At 51.3% G+C, this 24,542-nt stretch overlaps 1 protein-coding gene across 1 annotated transcript; it reads right to left on the minus strand.

Annotated features, from left to right (window-relative positions):
• Positions 1-1,208: 1,208 nt before the first annotated feature.
• Positions 1,209-10,060, minus strand: ELP6 (elongator acetyltransferase complex subunit 6). The gene is made up of 7 exons (XM_090283074.1): positions 9,909-10,060; positions 8,197-8,275; positions 6,953-7,023; positions 4,814-4,932; positions 3,277-3,478; positions 1,690-1,836; positions 1,209-1,459 (listed from the first exon to the last, which is right to left on the minus strand). Exons 1-7 carry the CDS (start codon positions 9,960-9,962, stop codon positions 1,331-1,333), a joined length of 801 nt encoding a protein of 266 aa, XP_090139200.1. The 5' UTR covers positions 9,963-10,060; the 3' UTR covers positions 1,209-1,330.
• Between the last annotated feature and the right edge of the window lie 14,482 nt (positions 10,061-24,542).

A 24,542-nucleotide genomic window follows, 5' to 3' on the forward strand; every position in this document is an offset into this window, starting at 1 on the left:
CGTCAGGTTCCCAGTTAGGGTGCAAGTGAGAGGCAACCACACAGTGGGCGGAAAAAAAAATACATATATATATATATAATGACACCATAAATGCTGAGTAGCCCACCAAACATTAAGTTGAGTCACATTTATAGATGAAGGGAAGAAACATAGTTGCAATGTTCGTACCACAGACAATGCATTGCGGCACCTGCCCATTCGGAACCACAGTGCATGTGAAGCTTCTATCAATGCTGAAGGATTCATAAAGAATCATCAGACTCCTACATAACCACTTTCTCTTAAGTTACTTACACTCATAATTTTCAAATATCCTATTAGTTCTGCAATATTTGGAGAAGAAAAGCAGCTACTCTTTCAGTGGGAAAATCAATGTAAGAGTATGACTGGAGGGGAGGGGTGATGACCATCCCTTCTACAAAGACTGAAAATGTAGAGTTAACATTTTTAAAAAATTTAAAACTCCCCTAGTCACTGCAAAGCAGTGTTTTATTTATTTAAAAAAATCAAATCCACTGCGATATAAGTTACAAACACACCCAAGCTGACCCTGGCTGAGGGGCTGAGTGTGGGGACTACGGGCCCCCCAGACGCACGGGCAGGCGCTCACCCCCTGTGGTCGTCACAGCAGAGGGAGCACCAGCCCCTCACCCAGCCGCATCGGACCTGGCAGCAAGGACACTTCTTACACCCTCACCAAGGCCAGCACACCTGCGCCCTCCATGGGGCCTCAGGCGACCACATCAGCACACGGGCCAGGCCCCACGGAACCAGGAGCCGGAGCTGAGACCTGGGTGGGGAGCCTGCCTCCTGCTTCCACGAGGGCCGGCCAGCCAGGGCGGACTGCAGGACCGGGCCCCTTACCTGCAGCCTGCTCTACTGCCTTGAGCGCCCACCTCTCAGCCTCTCTCCTCACTGGACCAAGGGGGAAATACCTTTGCAAGACAACCCACGGGAGGCCACAATGTGGGGACTCACTTCACACCAGCCGTGATTACCCCTCTGGCCCCTAGGATGCCTGCCATCTAGGACTGTCCGCGGCTGGCACATTCATACCCCCCCACCCCCCGGCTCTCAGGACAACCACCAGAAACGGGCAGTTTGGCGGAGGCGCATTTACAGGGAAGGCCCCCAAGGGCCCCTTTCACCCGGCTCAACGCCTCTCTCAGCAGAGGCGGGGCTGCGGATTCCTCATGTGTTTTCTGAACAAGGCCCGGGACCAAGGCACACGTCACAATCCAGCCTGAAATGCGGCTACGGAGAGGTAAAGGCGCATCCCTGCACGAAGTCCAACACAGCCCGCGGGAGCTTTGTCCGTCCCTCAGTCGGGTCACAGGACAGCAGGAGACATCCCTCTGGCAAAAAAGGACACACCCTTGTCCTGTATCTTGTACTGGTAAGTGAGGCTCCGGTCCCGCTGGGCAGTGGGCTGGGACGGTCGCCGCCACAGGATCCTCAGCTGTGGGGACAGGGAGAACAATGAAGGAGGAGGTCCCCCCACCCGCCTGCGTCCCTGCGGGCGGAGGGCCTGGCCACTGACCTGCGTTCCCATAGCTCCCGCGGTTTCCCTTCCAGCTGAAGGGACTCCCCAAGTGGCCGAGCCCTCAGCCCACAACTGGCCCAGGACAGTCTCCCACGTGAGGCCTAGACTCAGGCAGACACGGCAGCCCCAGCCCGACAGCTGCGCACCTGCCCGTGCACGTCCCTGCAGAAGCCGGTGGCCAGGCCCTCAGCCCGCAGGATCAGGTGGCTCTGGTGACTAAGGCCATTCAACAGGACATCATTCTCCTCGTCCTCGGCATCTCCATTGTCGTGTACAAGGGCCACTATGTTTCCCTGCAACAGAGGCACAGGATGGAAAGGACACCAGGACCAGGGACACTGGGCTCTCCGCTCGTCCGCGCGCTGCACACCCTCTCCCAGAGCTGCCTCCCAGCTGCCGCTGCACCCTCCCCCGTCATGGGGAGGACCCTCGCCTGGGCTCCAGCACCCATTGGACATCAAATCACCAGCACCTCCGATCTGATCTTTCAGCTCAAGACATCTAAAGCCAGGCTTGGCCTGCAGTCCCCTTAATGTTATTACAGAGTGTGGCCATCCTGCAGGTGCCAACTCATCCCACTCACAGGGGATGATGTGCATAAGAAGGCCTTCCATGAGAACACTGTCCAGGTGTTAAAAAGAAGGAAGCAGACCCCTGTGTTCTGTTATTGGGCAACGGACACCAGAACATACTGTGCGTTATGACATGAAAAAAGTGCTGCTGCACAGCGCGAGATCAGGTGACCCGTCCCGTGCAGAAGACTGCAGGAACCCATTACACACGCGGGCATGTTCCCAGCTGCACACTCCTGGAAAGAATTATGCTGGAGGGACATTCCCTTTGTGCTAAAGCATCCTTTACACTGCTTATTTCTTCTTTTCTTTTTAAAACTATTCCAAGCTTTACCTTTTCAACTGAAAGACATGTTTTCACAAAGGACGATGGTCATGGGCTACGGAGCAAGCTGAGCTGCAGAAGGTCCTTTCCCTCTCGCCCCCGCCCCCGCTGCACCTGTCTTCCAGGCCCCTCCGTGCTCTCCACAGCACCATGGCCCCTGGCCCTGTGACTGCGGCCAAGACAGCCTCGGAAGCTCCCCAAACACAGAGTCCGGAGAGGACCTCGCACCCAGCAGGAGCTCACACGCACTGCGCGGTGAATGCACCCAGCTAACTCGGCTCCCCTCTCCCCTGCTCTGCACGCCCAGCCTGACCACGCTGTGCCAACGTCTGCAGTACCTACCTGCTGCCCTGTCACTGAGGAGTGGCCGCAGTGGGGCAGACACTGCAGACATTACCAACTTCACCTCACTTACCTCCTGCAGTTGCCTTCCTGAGAGGGAGACATCACCACCATTTCTATTTAGGTTGGCCAACTGTTACTGTTAAAATGTCTATCACGGCCAAGTCTCTATTTTTGCCTAATAGTTTGATAATCAAGGTGACAACCTATACTTAAACACAGGCAATGTGGCAGGGCTGGGTCTGTGTAGTACCACATGTGACCAGCCCATTAAAGACAGTACCCGTCATCCCTTTATTTTTGAGGGTGTTATTTTTCAGAAATGGCAAGTAGGAGAGAGCAGGGTGGGTAGACCAAAAGATTTCTGGGCCTGCCAGAGCACAGCTCAAACCCCAAGCAATGGAACGGAAAAGATCGCTGCCGGCCGGTGAGCCCGCACCCGTGGGGCCCCCAGCGGCCCCGGGCGGGAGCACGGAGAGCAGACGCAGCGGTACCTGCAGTGAGCAGCACACGGCGGCTCGGCAGTAGTGGACGAAGTCCAGCACGGCCACCGCGCCCACACCCAGGCTCAGCAGCACGCTGAGGTCATCCACCAGCAGCACCGGGCACCTCCAGGCAGCCTCCCCACGGTCCACGGGCTTCAGGGCGTCCCGCACGAACTCGTACAGTGGCTGCAGGTTTCCGGCGCTGGCCTCCCTGGGACACAGGGAAAAAGTCACCAGCGAGTTCACTCTCTCTACATGTTTCTCTTGGACCGAGCAGCATCCCAGGAAAGGGCTCAGGGGAGGCGAAGAACTGGGTCACAGTCCCTGGCACCAAGGACTTCATGACTGGGTGGCAAGAAAAGGCACGTATGTGCATGTAAGCTGCACTGCAATTCAAATATTCCTTGAGGCCTGGTAGGCACAGAGCACTGTCCTACAAACTGGGGACACAAAAATGAACAGCTTCCCAGGCCCATAAGAGACAGCCTCTCAATCTGAAAGTGTAAGGTACCTGGAAGATTAATTTGGGTAGGGCAGGCAGGAGAAGCCTTCCCAGGTCAAAAGCAGGCATAAGAAGCTAAATCACAATTCAGGTGTCCTGGAGGTGAGGGGCACCGGTCTAGGGGCTGCTTGTGTGCGTAACAGATTCGACCTGTTCTGGAACAAGCTGGTCCAGACACGTCTATCTCCCCAGTGACTACCCTTGGTAGTCATTTCCCAGAAACAGACAGAGGCTCAAAAAGCACCAGAACACAGGGCGCAGGCACCTGCCCCACAGTCCAGGGCTGAGCCCCTAACAGCAAGGATGACAACCTCCCACAGCCGGTGTCAGGTGGAGCCAGGCCCGTCATTCAAAGAAGGACACCAGGTTCGGGGGTGAGAAGAGCTGTGGGCACAGGAGCAGAGCACACGGCCTTCGGACTCGTCAGCGCCTCCTGGCCACCGCAGTGAGCTGAGCCTGACAGAGGGCGTGGGGGGCGTTCCTGTACGCACCCCTCCGGGGGGCGGGGGCCCAGAGGCCAAGGTGGGAGCTGGCACTGAGCTGTTTGTGGCTGAGGCTCAAGAAGGACGTGAAGTAGGAAACCAACCTCAGAAAACCAAACCAACGGTCAGTACCCGTTTTGTTACAAGGTCAAGAGTTAAGTACAGTGTTTCAGGCTTGTGAGTCACACGTTCTCTGTCTCAACAGCTCAACTCTGCTGTCACCGCGCAGAACAGCCAGGGACAATATGCAAACAAATGAACATGGCTGTTCCAATGAAACTTCATTTACAAAAACAGGGAGCGGGCCCTTGGCCTGTAGCTTGCGGACCCCTGCATCGAGCCGAGACCAGAACAAAGGAGCGTGCTAGCGCTCTGAGCCAGGGTTGGAGAAACCAGCAAAGCGTACCGTCCACCACGTTCTGAGCAAATAACACTTCCCACAGCTTTGGGACAACCGTCCACCTTCTGGCGCAAGGTCAGAGCCAAGGGCTTTCCAGTCGTGCGGGTCTGACTCCCGGGGCCAGCCTGCCCTCCCACACAGCCCTGGGTGGGGCGGACTGACCTGAGGAAGCGCAGCGGGTGCGGCTCCTCCACAGCCCGGAAGACAACGTCCACCGATGACTTCAGGCCGTCAAGGAACACGAGCTGCCCGCGCTGCTGGGCCGCGGTCAGGCTGACACCCTGAGTATGACGAAGAGGAGAGAGTTACTGCACCTTGCAGGGGAGCCCCCCCCCCCAGGCTCGACTCAAGCTCACGGAGGGCAGAGAACACATTCCAAAGCCTGTAGATGGGCCCCTGGCCGCCCTCTCTAGCGGGCCCACGTCTTCTTTCCCCGGGGTGTTCCCAACTCACAATCCCCTTTCTGTCTTCAGATGTGCATTTACATTCAATTGTCATTTTTTAAAGACTTATATCTTTTGTTTATATATTTATTTTTATGATTACCCAGCACAGGTTTTTAATTTATAATAGTAATGCAGTTTCCTTTTTAAATAATTTTTTTTTCTTGAGAAATAGAAACATCAACTTGTCGTTCCACTTATTGATGCATTTATTGGTTGATTCTTGGATGTGCCCTGACCAGGGATCAAACCCACAACCTTGGTGTATCTGGACGATGCTCTGACCAACTGAGCTACCCTGCCAGAGCTGAAATGCCTGTGTTTATAAAACTAAGCATATTTACAAACAGTAAGTAAATAATAAGAAAAGGGTAGGAGAATGACAGTCTCTGTTCCAACTACTCAACTCTGCTATTGTAGAATGAAAGCAACCATAGACAATTTATAAACAAATGGGTGTTGCTGTGTTCCAATAAAACTTTATTTATAAAACACAAGGGCTGTATGCTATAGTTTGTCAACCCTCGCTCTAACCAGAACTTCTTAAATATGGTTCTTCTTGAACCACCCAATTAAAAATCTCGAGACACCTGATTAAAGTGCAGACCCCTGAGCCCCACTCCAGACCTCCAGAACCAGAAATTTTGAGGGTGAGCCCAAGAAGCTGCATTTCAGCAAACACCCAGGGATGGTGACACAGTCTAAATGTCAACCACTGCTCTATCTGTGCGGAAACAGGTGACTTGCCCCTAGACCAAGTCTCCATTGCTCTCATTCCCACTGGTGTTCCCAACTACGCAACACATTAGCCCCACCAGCTGCCTGGGCAGAGAGAAAGACCCCCGATAATCACCTTCGCTCTTGCTCACTGCCATTCTCCCACGGAAGTGCAATGATTGACCAAGAGCGCATGGAAGTGCAGAGTATGGACACTCACTCTAGTACTTTGCACGCCCAGGGCTGTGCACTGCCCCCCTGCCATGTTGAGGATGATTCCAAGGTAACAGACAAAAAGCAGCCAATCTGGACATGAGAGTACTCAGCTTTCTCATCTGGAAACACCAATGCTAAGGCCACAGAGAGAAGCTCCACAGACCTGGAATGCAACACGTGTTCTTGACATGACTGTCCTCCCTGAGCTCATGCTGACCTCTTACACAGGAACGTCCTTGTCCACAAAGAAGGAGAAAGGGTCGGCCCTTCCCTCGCCCTCTCATTTGCTTCTCTGCCTCAAAGAGGCAGTGACCTGGCCCAGCAGTAAGACTGGCATTTCAAAGATCACTGCTGATGAGTGACCAGGTTCTCTCCCTCTCTGAGGCTGGTCTATCAGAGAAAACCAAAAACCTCAGTGAGTCCACCTGGTCATAGGTAATGGTCCAGGCGAGACCAGGAGTTTCACCAGCCTCTTGGCCATCACATTCTTGCCTGACTATCTGATGAGATGAGGTGAAAGTGACAAAATTACCTCTCCCCACATCTGAGTCCTATGCCCTAGACTGAGGAAGAGATAGCGGGAGCCACTCAACTTGGTGGCAAACCAAGCTGTGACCTCCAGCCCAGCAGGACCAAGATTAAAGCCCACACTGAGCATGAGAAAACCTCGCCTGGTCCAGAATTGGCAGAGACGCGCTGGATGAATTCACAACATATCTGGTTCTATGAATTCTGAATCAATAAGTCACGAGGAGATGCTGCCTGACCCCTTCAGGTAAAGGCTTCAGGGTCCCACGACTTCCTCAGTTCCTCCCTTGCTAAGTTCTACAACTCAAATAGGGCAGCCCAGCCTCAGAGCATCCTGGCACATGCATAGAACGCACACTCACTCATGGACCTCATCACAGAGGTCTAAAATACGTACCAGCTTCTGTCCCACAATATTGTAGTGACTGAAGGACTGGGCAAGCGCCACAAAACAGACTTTACAATTAGCTGGAAAACAAAATAAGTTGATTTGAATAATGTCTCTATTTCCAATCAGTCTCATATATTCCACACCTCTGGAAGCAAAAGCATTGAGGCCCAGAGATCTTGCAATCTAGTATACCCAACTTGATTCTAAGATGCAATTTTTTGTTTTTGTTTTGTTTGTTTTTAAGATTTTTTATCAATTCTAAGATGAGAAGAGAGAAAGAGGGAGAGAAACACTGATGTGTGAGAGAAACATCTATTGGTTTCCTCTCGCATGCTCCCTCACTGGGGACCGGCCTGTAACCCAGGCATGTGTCCTGACCAGGAATCAAACAGACGACCTTTCACTTTGTGGGACGACACCCAACCAACTGAGCCATACTGGGCAAAGAAGCAATTTTTTCCTATTTAATAATTATACCTTTTTTCATTGAAATGTAATTCTGTTAGATGTATTACGAAGCACCTTATCTTTCTCTATTGTAAATAAATTGTGGTCTTTAAAAATTTCTATTTTTTTGCTTGTTGTTGGTATACAGGGGTACAATTAATTTTTAAAACTGGTCCTATATCCAAGAGGATATAAAGAAAACACAAAGAAACTCTAGCTACCTTACTAAAAATAATTAGTTCTAATAATTTATCTGTAGGTTCTCTTGCATTTTCTATGCTGACAATAACATCATCTACAAAGAAAAAAGAAAAAAATCTTTCAAAGTTGTCAATTATTGTGACTAAGGGTGCCAAAGGTCACCCTTTGGACTGGCCTGGCTCAGTAGTGCCTCAAGGAGAACCAACTGATAATTGAGTCTTTTTTTCCCCTCCATTTAGCTGTTTTCTTCTTCTAAGCCACGCCCATAGCTAAGTTACAGTGGCCATGCCGTTTTCTTCAGGAAGCATCTCCTGCCAGGGCAAAGTGTCAAGATGTCGAGTGCCCAGGGATCTCAAGATACCCAAGGACGAGGAGCGAGTAAACAGAAGGCCACAAAAGGACCACAGAGAGGCAGGCCTGGCACAATGGGTGGAGAAGGGGAAGGTAGGACAGGGAAACAGTGAGCATATGCCACTCATTGGCAGGACTGGGTAGTTACTTAATAAACACCAAAACCCCGAGCAGGTCATATCCATCACTTCCTGATACAGGCTTTTTTTTGCCTTAGGTTTCTTTTCCTGTAGTATCAATGAGTCCCATACCTTTGAGGTAGAAGGAAAGAAAGTGGTGCACAAGGAAGCTGCCATCTGTCTTAGCATCACAGAGTAGAGTCAGTTTCCCCTAAAGGTTAAGAGGAACAAAAAAGGTGAGTCAGACTCCCTGGAAAGAGGTCAGCCAACTGTAGAAATCTAGTTAATTGTGCACACCCCTGTGTTTTTACACCTGAAGAGTATGTATGTATACACACATAATACATACATAAATACACTAAGATTACTATGAAAACAAGTCAAAATTATGGAAAACCCAACAATTAAAGTGATTGATATTAAGTCACTCATTATGGGCAAAGATACCTCAGCTTCCACTTTCCGAAAGCAAAACAGAGAACAAAATCCTTTCTCTTCCCCATTCCTCACATAGTAACTCAGGGACTTGTCTTATGGAGGAAGAGATATTGAACAAGGGAAGCTTTTACCATCAAATCCAAAAACAATCATAGATTTCCAAGATGGGAAGGGACCTTCAAAAAAGTCATCTGATCCAGCTTCCTCCTTATTTCTAATTCTGATGTCAATTCTGTCCTGCAGGGTGGGTAAGAGGGAAGAGGTGGTTTCTGACAGAGACCTCCAATAACAAAGCTGTCCTCCGATGGTCTCAGCAATGCCTGGTTGCCCTGATCTAGCCACCTCTGGTTCCTTGTCAGTGAAAGGGAAGGTCAAGATCAAGTGGTATTGGACACACCACCTGTGCTCTTGTGATCTGTTTCATTGTTAAAACATAAAAGATCACACTGTTAGACCTTGAGAGTTACCCCCGTGCTGTCATTTCCTGGTGCCCACTTTGATCCTCTATTACCGCACTCTGGCCCAGGGCTGAGGGATTTTGGTGGTGCCAGTAGTAATTGGGAAGGCAGCTAGCGCCACCTGCAGGCTTGGGCAGGCAAGAACTGCTGGGCAACTATAAAACCCACGAGGATCTATTTATTGAAAGTTACAATTTGCCTGGCACTACGGGCTCATAAAGGGGCTTTACACACGTAATGTCTTGGTTGCCTGGAAGAGCTTATCATTTCATTAGGAAGACAAAGGTTATTAAATAAACCAGATATGTGCCTTGGGGAGGTAATCCCTGGGCTAAAATGTGAAAAATTTCAAGGTGCCCCAGAGCGCGGGAAGAAGAGCGGAGAAAATAGAGTGGTGCTAAAGGAGGACTTGGTACAACCCAACGTTGGTTGAGAACGGCTCGGAAGAGCACTGATAAACACCACGAAAAGGAAGAGTCAGAGGAGCAGCAGCGTTCCCCGCGACCTGCCGAGTGCTCCCGGGCCAGAGCGGAGACTCAGGATAGTAAGAAGCTGGTCCACTGTGCAGAGTGGAAAATCAAACTCTCCTCTCCTCTCCTCAGACAACCGGCTCTGGGCGCCGGGACCCCCACTCCAGTGAGCACGCACAGGGCTGCCGGGTCCGCATCTGCGAACCTAAGCCCGTCCACACCTCGGGCATGCTTCCTAGAAACTTTCAAGGGCACACACGGCCTCTGAGAAGCCGTGAGAAGGTCCAAAAGCCCCCCTTCCGCGGGTCCGAGTGTCCAGCCCAAGCCCGGGGGCTTCCCTCCCTGGACTACAACTCCCAGGCAGTCACATCTATGGGATGTCGCTCTTTCCCACGGGGCCGCGTGCACTTCACTCAGGAGTGTGTTCTTCCGCCACGCTCCCCGGACCCGCCCCATTCCCCACTTCGCGCCTAATTACCTGCTCCATTCTGTCAGGAGTGGTATTAAGAAGGTTATTGAGTTCTGGGAACATTCCGAGCTCCGGAGACGAGCGTTCTGTACAAGGAACTAAAACTCCCGCGGAGACGAGGAACGCCGGAGGAACACACAGCGCTCAGGATCACTGGAAAGGACGCGCGCGCGCAACGTCACTTCTGAGCGCCTACCGCAGCCAATCAGGAGGACGCCTCGACCGGGCCGCTGCCGGCGCACGCGCGATGACGCGCTTCCGGCGGCTGTCCTTCGGGGGTGCTCGACCGGGCGGCTCCCTATGGTGGCAACCAGATTGGTTCCTGTCTTGTGGGTCTGCGGATCTCTTCTTCTTTCCCTAGGCCTCGCTCCCCCCAGCTTCCGGCCTCCCGGCAGTCCAGTCCGCCCCTCCACGCGTGGTCGTCGAGCTCATGCTGTGTCCCACGGTGCTAGACGCTTGGGCGGCATCGGTGAACGAGCGGGGCCAAGATGCCCGCCCATGCACAAAGCAGAAAACAAACATAATAAACATGGAAATACGCATTGAAAAGTTCAGTGGGGTAGGGGTAGGTTTCAGGATTAAAGAGGTTGTCGAGAAAACGTGACTGAAGCACACCCTGTGTGCCCCTGCTTGCACTAACTGTTCCCCCTTTCTGCAAAGCTCCATTTCCCAGATACTCAGCTGATGGGAGAAAACCCCACTCCTTTAAGGTCTTTGCTTAGATGTCCCTTTATCAGCAAAACCTTCCCTGAGCACGCTAAAGTCACAGACTTCTTCCCCAACACTTCTTTTTCTTTTTGTTATTTATTTACCCCGCCCAACACTTCTTATTCCTTTTCCTCCTGCTTTCATTTTTTTCCATGGTATTTATATCTAGTATGCCATATATAGTTTTGTTCTAGCCCAGTCAGCCTCGGATCCTTTCTCTCTCTCTCAAGTCAATTTTTTAAAAATTTAAAATAATGACTGATTCAAGAAAGGAAGTCTATGGATTATCTTGTGATGAACCGAAATTTAACAAACTTTTCCTCTGTTGTTTGAGCTCATTGAATTTTCTTTTAAAAACAAAAATTTTGATTATGCTATTGCAGTTATCCCAATTTTTCCCCCTTTGACCCCCTCCACCCAGTACACCCATTCCCTCCAGAACCCCACCCCCCTCCTCAGTTCATGTCTATGGGTCATGCACATAAGTCCTTTGGCTTCTCCATTTTCTATACTATTCTTAACATCCCCCTTTCTATTTTGTAGCCTTCCTCTTCCCAACTGATAACTACCCAAATGATCTCCATATCTATGATTCTGTTCGTGTTTTGCTTGTTTGCTTAGTTTTTTTAGAATCAGTTATTGATAGTTGTGAATTTGCTGTCCTTTTAATGTTCATAGTTTTTATCTTCTTTTTATTAAATAAGTCCATTTAGCACTTAATGTAATATTGGTTTTATGATGATGAACACCTTTAGCTTTACCTTGTCTGGGAAGCACTTTATCTGCCTTTCCATTCTAAGTGATAGCTTTGCTGGATAGTCATCTTGGTTGTACGTCTTTGCTTTTCATCATTTGAATACTTCTTGCCAGTCCCTTTTTGCCTGCAAAGTTTCTTTTGAAAAATGATCTGATAGTCTTATGGGAACTCCTTTGTAGGTAACCCTCTTATTTTCTCTTGCTGCTTTTAAGATTCTCCCTTTATCTTTAACCTTTGGCATTTTAGTTATGATGTGTCTTGGTGAGGTCCTCTTTGGATCTAGCTTGTTTGGGACTCTCTGTGGTTCCTGGACTTGTATGTCTTATTTCTTTCACCAAATTAGGGAAGTTTTCTTTCATTATTTTTTCAAATAAGTTTTCAATTTCTTTCTCTTCCTCCACTCCTTGTGGCATCCCTATGATTTGGATGTTGGTATGTTTGGAGCTGTTCCAGAGACTTCTTATAATACCCTGATTTTAAAAAAAATTCTTATTTCTTCTTGCTGTTCTGGTTGAATTCTTATTTCTTCCTTATGTTCCTAATTGTTGATTTGAATCCCGGCTTCCTCCCCTTCGCTGTTGGTTCCCTGTAGATTTTTCTTTATTTCACTCAGTGTAACCTTCATTTCTTCCTTTATGTTGTTGCCATACTCAATGAGTTCTTTGAGCATCCTGATCACCAGTGTTTTGAACTCTTGATAGATTGGTTATCTCTATTTTGTTTTGTTTTGTTTTGTTTTTCTGGAGTTTTGTTCTGTTCTTTCATTTGGGCCATATTTCTTTGTCTCCTCAATTTGGCTACCTCTCTGTATTTGTTTCTGTGTATTAGGTAGAGCTGCTTTGACTCCCTGTTTTAGTAGTGTGGCCTGTCTGGAGGAATGTGGCTTCTTTAAATCCTTGGTTGTTGGACTTCTATACAGTTAGATTTTCTGACAGTTCTGGGCATTTTTGTTTTGTTTCATTTGTTTGTTTGTTTTAGGTTTAGTTGTAATTCTCTGTGGTTGTGTGAGGAGGATAAGCATGTTTATTTACGCCTCCATCTTGACTAAAAGTACTCACTGAGTCTTCTTTTATGAAGTCTTTCTTACCCCAAAGGTCATACGGATAGTCTAGATTGTCTACAAAAGTTTTAAGATTTTTCTTTTTATATGTAAGCCTTTAATCCATCTGTAATTGACTTTTGTGTTTGGTGTGAACTAAGACATATAGATCAATTTTGGAACTATCATATTTCATTTAACCTGGCTATAATTTAATTGGTATTGTATTGAATCTTTAGATTGAAGAGGATAGGTATCCTTTTAATATAAAAGATTGACTCTTCCACCCTGGCTGGAATGGCTCAGTGGATTGACCACTGGCCTGCAAGTAAAAGGTCACTAGTTTGATTTCCTCTCAGCGCACAGGCCTGGGTTGTGGGCCAGGTCCCCAGTTGGGGGAGTTCGAGAGGCAACCGACTGATGTTTCCTTCCCACATCAGTGTTTCTCCCAGTCCCTCTCTCCCTTGCCTTCTCTCTGAAAATAAGTAAATAAAATTTTTTTAAAAATAATTAATAAAATATTGCCTTTTCCTCTTTGTATCCATTTTCCTGCCAATGGTGATGAGTTAGTTTTAGCTTTGTCCTACCACAAAGGACACCTCTGTCAGCACACACAGCCATGCCTCCCAGCATAGATGTGCAAGAGGTTCTCTAGGGTGTGTATCTGGAGTGGATTCATGGGGTCGTAGGCAAAGATGAATTTTCCATGAAGCTAATAAAGCTAATTTTTGATTGATAATGTTGTATTACTTGCCTTAAAGAGAGTTTCTCTCTCCCTTTGTATAAGCTTCAGATCCCCAAACACGAATTTTTCCCTCGTCCTAAAATAGACCAGTGCAAATACAGAAAAATCAAACAGACAGGGATTTGATGCAGGAAATGGGGTCAGAGGGTGTTGGAAGAGCTGGAGGAACAAAAGGGAGAAGGCAATTTTACATGGCACTCAGGAAGCTGGGACTTGGGGCTGCAAGCCCGCAAACCATGCCTGCCAGACTGCTGTCCCGCTGGGTTCCCCCTATTTTCTGCTGGGGAGGCTCTGGCAGTAGGCTGGAAGGCAGGAAGGAGGGAAAATGGCTTCCGGCAGCGCCAGCCTCCGTGGGTGACTGGGCAGTTTCAGCAGCAGAAGTGGGGACCAGGCTCCCGGGGCCCAACGGCAGCAAACGCGGCAGCAATGCTTCCAGCGGCTGCACGGCCCCCGGCGTTCCCGCTCCAGGAGGGCCTGTGCCCTGGGGCTCAGAGCCGGCAGGCAAGCACCCTGTGTCTTCACCCCGTTCTCCCCCTGGGAGCAGCACCGTCTCCCACGCACCCTCCCGGCCCCACTTCTCCGCGTCTGCTGCTGCGGGTGCGCATCGCTGCTCGCAGACCTCGCGCGGCCCCACTCCGAACACCGTTGCATCTACACCACCTTCCCTTCGCCTCCCTGTCTCTGCCTTGGTTAGCTGTTTCCTCCCGGTGCTGCCTGACACCTCCACGCCTGTGACACGAGAGTTTCACAGTAGCCCCAAGTTGAGGGTGAATCCACAGAACCCAAAGACCCCGGCAGGAGAGCTGGGAGCAGGCGCGGGTAACCTCCGGGACGCCCAGCAGAGGGCAGCAGGCACCAGCGACAGGGGCCGGGTTAAGGCCGCCCGGTGTTCGCGGAACACGTGCCCGGGAGCCTGGGCCCGGAGCCCACGTGCTGACAGTCCGTAGCTCCCCTCTCTGGAAGCCCAGCGGTGGACTCCTGATGGCCTCTCGTCCCAGAGTCTGCCTCCCTCAGGAACGTTGCCACCGCCCTCACCCTCATGGCCCAGAGTAAAAGCTGGAGTCCTCTCGTGGCCTCAGACCTGGCCAGCTACTGCTCCCCCTCGCTCAGCCCCTTTGGGCTCCTTGCTGCTTCCCAAGGCCTCAGTTATAACCTCGCTCTGCCTCTGCACGTCTGTTCCCTCTGTAAGACTCGCTTCCTTGAACTCCTCCAAGTCTTTGCTCCACGAGACCTTCCCTGAGCACGTGCCACGTGGTAGACAGAGTTCCACTGCCCAGATCCCCTTCCCAGAGGGTCTGTAGGAAGAGCAATCACCAGACCACCTCTCGCTCTCAGTCCCCCCAGGGGCCCCCTCGCTGCCCAGAGCCTCCCCTGAGGTCACACTCCCCAGGGCATCTGGTGACAGAGTGAAGCAGAGGCAGGAGGGCCTGGCGGCTTCTGCCCTAGGCCAGACACTCGGACACGAGCCTGCTCCAGCAGGGCTTTGCTGGACCTGCGGCACGGGTCAGGTTCTCCCGCTGCCCCATCCGGCTCCCTCCCCCTTCCTTTCACAGACGCTGACCCCAAACCTACCCCGACCTGTGCTTCCAGAGGACCTAACCCACCCTCCCTACTCTTCGCCCTCCACCTTCCTTTTTTCTGCGGAATTATCACCCTCTGACTCAAAATTCAGTTTGCTCTCCCATTGCCTCGCCTCACTGGAAGGTAGGCCAGGGGAGGGTGGGGATTTTGCCTCTTTTCTTCATAAATGTACCCCCAGCACCTACAAGAGAGCCTGCAGTACAGGAGGCGCTAAGTTAATGTGCTGGGCGAACGAATGAGCGAGTGGGCCGAGGCTGTGTTTGGCACAGCTGGAGAAAGATGTGCTTTTAAGCTTGTAAGTTGTCACAGATGAGGGAGGAGCGTCTTAGCCTGGCTTCCCCAAAAGCTGAGCCAAGATGAGGTCGCCTCCTGGGAAGAGAACCCCAGAGCACAGAGTGAGACGGAAATGGGTGAGGCCCGGCCAGGCGTGAGCCGTCAATATGCAGGAGTCTGCGGGGTCCAGGAAAACTATGCAGAGCACCTTCCAGAATGGCGCACCTGCAAGCCAGGTGCCCGGGACATTTTTCTATGGGCTTCCTGCCACTGGTCAAGGGTCAGCGGGAGTGTGGATTGCCTGCTCCCCAGAGTGTCTGCTGAGTCTGCCCCACTGGATGTTAGAGGAGCCTCGGGGTGCAGGAGACTCTGCTTGGCTGGGCGCACAGAGGGCCTCAAAGCTGACATCAGAGGGGGGTCTGTGGGGTGCTGTGACTGCTGGGGGGCTGTTCACAAGGAGGTGGGAGTGACACCCTCAGCGTGTGGTTCAGATAGGTCACGGAAGCCACAGCACCTGCTGCCTTAGAAAGGGTGGGGCAGGGGGCCAGAAGGGGATGAACCAGGCTTGGCAGTGGGTATGGGGAGAGGAGAAATCTTACAAAGCCACGTGGGCTGGAGAGGTGACGTGACTCCAGGGCAGGGGGTGAAAGTCTAAAAGTGGTCAGGATGGGTTCACAACCAGCGTCTGAGGCCCCGGGGGATACAACGGTGGAAACGTTCTGTGATCCCACGTGGGAAAGAAACGAGGTGGTGGGGGACGATCGCTGTTCTGGCTGAGAGGGAGGAAGGGCTGTCTGTCTAGGACTCCCTTGGGTCTTCCCTAAAGTTCCAGAGAAGTCTCAAAGGACACCTTTAGCTCCAGGAGGCTGGCTGAGCTCTGATGTGACTCCCCAGAGGTCATTTACAGGAGGGTTCTCTCTCGGTGTTGTACATTCTAGAGGTTCTGACAAATGTGTAATGACAGCTTTCCACCATGACAGTATCATAACAGAATAGTTTCACTGACTAAAAACCCTCCGCGCTCCATCTATTTATCCCTCCCTTTCCCTAACCCTTGGCAACGACTGATCTTCTTGCTGGTTCCATAGTTTTTGCTTTTTCCAGAATGATGTATGGTTGGAGTCATACAGGATGTGGCCTCTGCAGATTGGCTGCTTTCACTTCATAATATACATTAGAGGTTCTTTCACGGCTTTTCGTGGCTTGGTAGCTCATTCCTTGTTATCACTGAAGTAACTTCCATTGTCTGGAGGGACCACAGGTTATCTGCCCTTTCTCCTACTGAAGGACCTCTCAGCTGCTTCCAAGTTTTGGCAACTAGGAATAAAGCTGCTATAAACATCCACGTGCAGGTTTTGGTGTAGACGTAGGTTTTTAAATCCTCTGGGTAAATGCCAAGCAGCCCAGTGCCGGGCTGAATGGTGAGAGTCTGCTTAGCTTGGTCAGAAGCTGCCAAGCGGTCTGTGAGGTGGCCGTGCCATTGTGTTCCCACAAGCAATGAGTGAGAGTTAATGGAATCACTTTTAATTTAATTTTCAGATAGTTCATTGCTAGTGTATAGAAATACAACTATTTTTCTCTTTTGATCTTATGTCTGGCAACCTTACTAAGCTCATTTATTAGCTCTAATAGTTTTGCGTGTTTTCCTTAGGATTTTCTCTGTATGATACAAGTACATGTCATCTATAAGCACAGTTTTAGTGCTTCCTTTCCGGCCCGGATGCTTCTTACTCTGTTTTCTGGCCTAATTGCCCTGGCTCGGGCTTCCAGCCAAATGCAGTGTCAGCATCGCCATTCCCAGCCGCCTCTGCCCAGCTGCCTCCCTGACAGCGCCAGCGGGCTGCCTCACAGGTGGCTGCTATCAGTTCACGGTCACGTCCCACACCTGCCGCTTCTACAGCCTTGCCCGGTTCTGGCCTCCCAGGGTTCAAGTCATGTCCTCCTCCTCTTCTCACGTCCTTTCATTCCATCAGCGAAACCCATTGTCTCAGCCTCCACAGCCCATCGAGACTCCGACCAGTCCTTCCGGCTCTCCGACCGTCGTCCACGCTGAGGCCCCGCTGTTGGAGGCCTGGACCCGCGCAGCAGACTCCTCCCCAGGCCTCCTGCTCCTACTCTTGCCCCAGCCTCAGCCAAGTGATCTTTTTAAAACTAAGTCAGACAGTAACACCTCTCAGCTGAAACCCCTCCCATGGCTCCCACCACATTCTGAGAAAAGCCAAGGCCCTTACCGTTGGCCACGTTATTCTCTATACGTTCCATAATAAGACATTTTGATAAAAATGACTTGTACATGGAAGTTCAAAACAGCTTCCTTGGTAATAGACAAAAAGCGGGTACAACTTAATTGTCCACCAGTTGGCAAATAGATAAATTGGAATACTCATCAATGAAAAAGACCAAAGTACCGATACATTCAACACTCAAAACCATTACGCTGAGAGAAAGCAGTCATCCCAAAGAGTTCAGGCTGTGTGATTTCATTTATAAGAAATCCTAGAGCAGGCAAAACCAACCAATGGTGGGACGAAAGCGGCCTCTGCGCCTTCTTGGAGGACAAGGCCCACCTCCCAGGCCAGGCGGGCAGCTTCCGGGCCTTACTGAGTGGGCCTGGGCAAGTCATGGCCTCTCTCTGAGCCTCAGCTTCCCCCGATGTAACTTCCCACGGAGGCAGACTCCGTGGCTGTATGCTTCCTTCCTTCCTCACGTTCCGGGATCTGTGATCCCTTTGTGAGCCACAGCCCGCCATGGGAAATCCCAGGCCAGCCTGCGGTGGCTCCGGCCTCTGTGCCTCTGTGGCAGGGTGGGGATGGCCCCCAGCCCCTGGAGCTCCGGCCTCAGGCAGACCTGTATGGGGTTGGGTGCCAAGCATCAACCAGAAGTAGGCTGGGGACCCTGTGCTCCCCCAAAGCACAGGGCGTGGAGGGTGAGGGGTCTGGCGGTCCTCCTCACCTTTTGTTCCTGTCTCTGGGGCTTTGCAAGCCAAAAAAAAAATGTAGCCCTGAGAATAAAAGCCCCTTGTCCAGAGTTCTGAGCCCTAATCCTCTTACGTGTCACCAGCGGAAAGCCGGAGTCGGTGCCAGAAGGGCTGCTCTGATTTCCTTGCCAGCCGTCCCCTGTCCCACACTCTGGTGCCAGCCCGGTCCCATCACACAGCACTGGCTCCCTGGCCAAGTAAGCGCACGGCTGAATGTAATCGCCAGTCAGGCTTCTGGGACGAAGGGGATCCAACTGTGAACTTGGGACAGGGCTGGCAGCCCAGGGAGGCCTGAGCCCCAACCCCCTGCCTGGCCCCCGAGTCTGCCTCCCTCCCCTGGGAGCCCAGACTGTTCCTCGAGCTCTAAGGGGCCTTGACTGGGTGGTTATGGGGTCTCCCTGGGCTCAGCCATCCCCCCAGGAAGCAGAAACGGAGGGAGCTGCAGCTCTCGGCTGAGCCTGACAGGGTCCTGGTATGACTCCCACCCGGGGTCTCCCTGTCCCTGAGCACCAGCAGCCCTTTGCCCAGTGGTTCTCTGATGGCTCCTTCTCAGCATCCTTTGCAGGTTCCTCCTCTGTCCCCACACCCCATGACCACGGTGGACCCCAGGCCTGGGAGCCCAGAGATTTCTGCTGCCGGTGTTCAGGGCTCTCTGCTGGGCGTCTGCACAAGGACAGCCCCTCACAGCCCCGACACCTGGCGGGAACCCTGCCCAGCCACACACCCCCTCTGCCCTCCGAGCAGTGCACCGGGGTCTCAGCCTCGAAGGCAGTGACTTCCCCCTGCACCCGGCACTTGTCACATTCGCTCCCAACACTTCACAGACCTGCTTGAGTCTTCCTTCCTTCCTTCTTTCCTCCTTCCTCCCTCCATCCCTCCCTCCCTTCCTCCCTCCCTCCCTCCCTCCCTTCCTCCCTCCCTCCCTCCTTCCTTCTTTCCTTCCTTCCTTCCTTCCTTCCTTCCTTCCTTCCTTCCTTCCTTCCTTCCTTCCGCACTCACTTCACCCGCATGGTGTTGCCTCTCCCGGGCCCCTCAGTAGACACACGAGGAAGGTGGACACTCCACCAAGAAACCAGAAAATAGCACCCAAAAGATAGATTTTTAAAATAGAAATTTCACAGTAATTTTCCCTAAAGGATTAATAAAAGCATAAAGAATCTGCCTCGGTAAAGATACTGAACAGCAGACAGGAAGTTAGAGAAATAAGAAATAGTCCGGAGCAAACCTGTAGGAATAGCCTGTTAAATACTGTATGTGCTCGCACTGTACACGTTGTTAAATAAGTAAAATACATTAAAAAGAAAACCTCAAAGGGATGAGTGATGTTACTGTAATTGCATACTTGAGAAGAATGGGACTTAAAAGTTTTTTTCTTAAGAAAAAGAAATGTACTTTTTATAAACCCCATAAAGCCCCGAAGCAGTGGACGATAAAGAAGACACGTGGGTTTGGAAGGTGGGGTCTGCACCGCGCGGCTCTGCGGAGGTCACTTACCGACAGCGCACGCTCGGCCCGCTTCTCTGAGCTTCAGGACCGGCCATGACAACCCCCGCCGAGGGTGGCCGTGACAATGAACTGAGATAATGCTGTGAGGACCAAGCAGAGTTCCTGGCTCGGGGGCAGCTATTACTACTCAGTCCATTAATAAAAATATTGCAGAATCGAGGGTTACCGGGAAGGCGCACCCTGCTCACCCAAGGGTGAAGCAGACACCTGCCAAGCTTCCCCATCCTGCCCGAGTTACCTACACACTCCGGCCTGCACACGTGGCAGACAGAGGTCACCACGTGCTGCAGGCTCAGCGGCAGCTTTGGCGGACCGCACCGGGAGGTCTGAAGCTAAAATGGGCCATCACGGGCGTCTGGCACTGGGCCAGGATGGGCAGGTGTTTCCTACCCCACCTGCATCAGCCGTGGGATGTGGGCCGCCAGGAGCAGGATGACCTCGGGCAAGGTTGTTCTGCAAGGCGGGGGCAGTGTCCGAGGGGCTGACAGCTGTAGACAGCTTGCTGACCGTCCTCCTTCCTTGGGGGGATCTGGGCGGTGGTCCCAGTATGCCACATGGGTGGGCGCAGGGCTGGAGGTGGGCTGGAAGGACTGTCGGGGCCAGGCAGTGTGGAGGGGTGGTGGGGGAGGGGTGACAGGAAAGCCCCACCAACCGAAGCTGAAGCAACGCCCAGAGGTGGGGCCCCGGGAGCCGGGCAGGCAGCCGGAAGCTCCGTGAATGGGCTCGGGATGTCAGCTCCCGCCGGGAAGCAGCAGAGCAGAGCTCATTGATCACAAAGGGCGGCGCGCACTCCCGCTCCTGTGCCCCCTCCACCAGTAGCTGGCTGTCAGCTCCGCTAACCCAGCCTGCTGGGACCCACGTAGCCAGAGCAGAGTAGGCGCCAGGTGACAGCCAGGCTCTGGGGCTGAGAGGTGACTTCCGAAGGGCACACTCAGCAAATGTGCAGATGGCAGAGACACGGAGCGTTGGCTGCTATGGGTTCTGGAGGACAGAACTGGGGCTCAGAATGAACTTTACGGGTTAGAAATGCAAAACCCAGTCTCCACAAGGCCGAGTCCAGCACGTGGGCCGCAAACCCAGTTGAACAGAGCAAGTTACATCTGTCAGGATAATGACATCAGGGACTACACGGCTATCAGCTCAGGACAATTCAACAGGGGGATGTGTGACCTTGGTCGCTGGGAACAAGGCAAATCAGCGAGGCCCTCAGACCCAGGCAAGAAGGGTCCTCAGAGCCAAGGGACATGCCTGCTCAGAACCCATACTCTCCCCTTCCAGGCCACGCTTGGACCCCAGGACCCCTGAATCTCTTTCCCAAATGGCGCCAAATCCGCTTCCCCAGCCCTCCTCCCTAGGGATGGGGTCTCAAAGGCCATTAAGCTGGGACATGGGGACCCAGATGTCCCCATGTGCATTCCTGAAGTACCTCACATTGAACATGGAGCCAGTGGTACGAGGGAAGGGAACTAGGCTGCAAGGCTGCTATCCCAGTGCCACCACGATCTCAGGCCCAACCCTGACACCAAGAATTCTAAGGGAAAGCTGAGCCTCCCAAGCCGTGGGGGGTGGGGGGAGGTCTGAGGTCCAAGCGGAGATTCCATTATTGAATGGTTAGCTCGAATCATAACTTGCAAACTTTCAGCCATGGCTCTGCAGGTGCACTTCAGCCCTGGCCCTGGGAATGCTGGGGGAGGATGGCCTGGGGCAAGTGGGCCCCCTAGGGTCACACCTAGAGGACAGAGACTCCTTCTGCAGCCACCAAGGACACCCTGAGCAGAGCACGCAGGACACTGAGGGGCCAGGAGAGCTGTGGTGGGAGGGACAGCTGAAAGGATGGAGACATTTCAGCCAGGAGAAGTGAAGGCTTAGGAACAACATTCTGGTTGTCTTTTGGTCCTGAAAAGACCATTGAACTGGAAAAGAGATGGACCGATGTCCTCTTTCTCAGAGAGTAGAACTCAGCCCAGAAGTGACTCAGGGAGGCAGGAGGCTCAACAGAAAAATGACCATTGAACAAGAAGATGGGGACGGCGGCAGGAGGAAAAAGGGGGAAAGAATGGACTTGCTGAAGGGTGTCCCCTGTACTAGGCTCATGGTCTTTGGGGATTTTCTAGAGGTGATTTAAGCGCCAACTGACAACCAGGACCAGCCAGGAATGAAGTTCTTCCCTGACCAGGGTCTCTCTGAGTCTGACTGACAAAAGGCAGGTTGCATGCCTCACAGACAAAGCCTCTCCTGGGCCTGCCATCAAGCATCTGAAGATTCTTCCCATTTTCCAGGAAGGATACACTGAGGCACTGAGAAGTCACAGCAGGACTGGGCAACCCAGCTTTTCTCCAGAGGGGGCCTGCCATCTACCTCGGTTGGCCATGCTCTCGTCTGATTTTTTGTGGGTTGGGTAGGGTCTCTGGGGGAGAGCGACGATTCGTGTATGGACACATGAACACCCACAGCCAGGCCCTATGCCTGGCGCTTGGCAGGGCCCGGGCAACCACAGGAGACCACAGGAGTTCTTTCCTGTGGGAACTCACTTCAGTTGCCAGCAGAGCGGGGACCAGAGCTGTGTCCCTTGGCTTTCTGGTGGTTACTCCTGGCAACCTCGCTTGGCCTTGTTGTGACCTTGGGCAGGGACCCAGTCTAACCGAGGGTTTCTATTTCTCCATCTGCAGAACAAGAGTGAACTTCTGGCCCGGAGACCCGGCCAGACCAGGAAGCATGCTGTCCTCCTTGAGAGGGCGAAGCAGCAGCCAGAGCCGAGACGAGCGCGGAGCGGGGCCTGCCGCCTCCCGAGAGAGAGGCCCAATTAGGGCAGCGAGCAGTTCCCACCAGAGGCTCTGGCCAGCCCTCGGGGCCAGCGCGTGGGCAGGCAGCGGCAGGCTGTGTGACCGATGAGGGCGGCGTGGGCACCCGCTAGGCCTGGCCTCGAGAACTCTCAACGAGCGCACGCACGTGGTGCCAAGACGGCGGCCGGCCAGCTCCCTTTCTTCTGAAGGGGAGGCGTGAGAGGGAGACAGCGCCAGAGCACCAGCAACAAGAGGGCCACGCTGAACAAAGGGCCACCCTTTTGAGGCCTCCTGGAACCTCTGCACAGGCTTCCCTGGGGGCGCCCCAAAGATAGGGTGTCACTGGAGCTCCAGATATGTGTTCACTCCATAGGATCCCCAAAATACACCCCAAAGACAGCTCAGCCCTATTCAGGCCCAGGGCCACAGGTGCAAACAAGAAATGGCCTTGTTCTCAAAGAACTAGAGTCTACCATCCATCCCTCCATCCATTCAACAGACTGCCCTGGGGCCACAGTTGTGAATATGACAGGACCTCTGCTCTCAAAAAAACTGCAGTCTAAGGACATCATACAGAAAACAAGTCACCCAATAATGAAAAATCAGAGAGGCAACAGCGTGGTATGAGCACTGACCCTGCAGTTAGAAGGTGTGGGTGTGAATTTCAGCTCTAACTCTACGTCTGGCCAGGAGGAATCCTTTTATCCTCTGTGCTTTGGCTTCCTGCTCTGGAAAGTGGGGGTAATGAAAGTATCTGTTGCAGGCATAGACATTACTGTATTACTAGAAAAGTACAAAGAAAAGAAAATTACAGACCAATATCTCTCATGAACATAGATGCAAAATCCTCAATAAAATATTAGCAAAGTGAATCCAACAATGTATAAAAATAATATACCACAACCAAGTGGTATTTATCTAGGGGTGCAAACCTGGTTCGATATTTAAAAAACAGTTTAAGTACCCTCTGGCGAGTGATGTTGACAATGGGGGAGGCTAGTCATGTGTGGGGGCAGGCGGTATATGGGGACTCTCTGTACCTTCCTTCAATTTTGTTGTAAACCTAAAACTTCTCTTACAAAATAGTCTTAAAAAAATAAATTACCAAGTAGAGCAAAACTTAAAGGAAAGCTTGTCATCTTAAATAGGTGTATTAGAAGAAGAAAGACTGAAAAAATAATGAGTCAAGCATCTACAAAAAAACCCCAAAGTTAAAGAATAACAATAATAAAAATAAAAGCAGGAATAATGCACTAGGAAACAAATCTCTAACAGAGATGGTCAATAAAAAGCCAAGAAGTTGGTGTTTTGAAAGGACAAAAGCAATGGGCACCGGCTTGTGTGTCTAGTCAGGGAAAAGAAAGAAGACACAACTCATCAACATCTGTAATGTAAGTGGAGACATGACGATAGACTCTGCAGATACCAAAATTGCGAGAGGATATTGAAAATAATATGATGCCCAAAAATCGATAGTTTAGATGAAATGAACAAATTTCCAGAAAAACACAATTTATCAAACGTGACACCAAAACAGGAAACTTCAACAATCCTGTAACTGGTACGGAAGGTAAAGCTGTAAGTAAGAAAACACTCCGCAGAGAAAAGTGGCCTCATGGCCATGTTCTGCCAACCACTCCCAGAAGAAATGGTGCCCGTGTTACACACTCTTCCAGGGGCAACAAAAAGGGAGCATCCTACCCCATCCATTTTAGAAGACTCTCATAACCTTTACAGCAAACACCTAACAAGGACAGTTAGTATAAGAAAGTTACAGGCCAGTCTAACGCATGAACATACGTATACGCCAAAGGAAAAAAAAAAAAAAATCTAAAAATATCTGTTAGCAAATTTAGCTTAGCAATAAATTCAAAGGTTAATGCATCCAAGTTACATTTATTCCAAAATTGCAAGATTGGTTTAACATTTGAAAAATCAATGTAATTTTATGTATTGAGAATAAAGAAGGAAAATTACATGATTTTCTCCATAGATGCAGAAAAGCGCTTTATAAAATTTCACATCCATTCCAAGCAAAAACTCTTAGCCAACTATGACTAGAGGTAAACTTCCATAATTTGATCTGGTATCTGCAAAAAGCCTGCAGCAGACATTATTGTAATGATGAAAGGCCGAGGCTTTACCTTTGAGACTGGCCATGAACGACATGGGAATGTCTGCTCTCACTACGTGAACACATAATGTACTGACAGGTCCTGGCTCATGCAATAAACCCAGAAAGAGAATTAAAATTTATAAGAGTTATAAAGAAAG

The sequence above is a fragment of the Furipterus horrens genome, unplaced genomic scaffold (assembly GCF_987537825.1).
Source record: "Furipterus horrens unplaced genomic scaffold, mFurHor1.1.pri manual_scaffold_7, whole genome shotgun sequence".
NCBI classification, from domain to species: Eukaryota; Metazoa; Chordata; class Mammalia; order Chiroptera; family Furipteridae; genus Furipterus; species Furipterus horrens.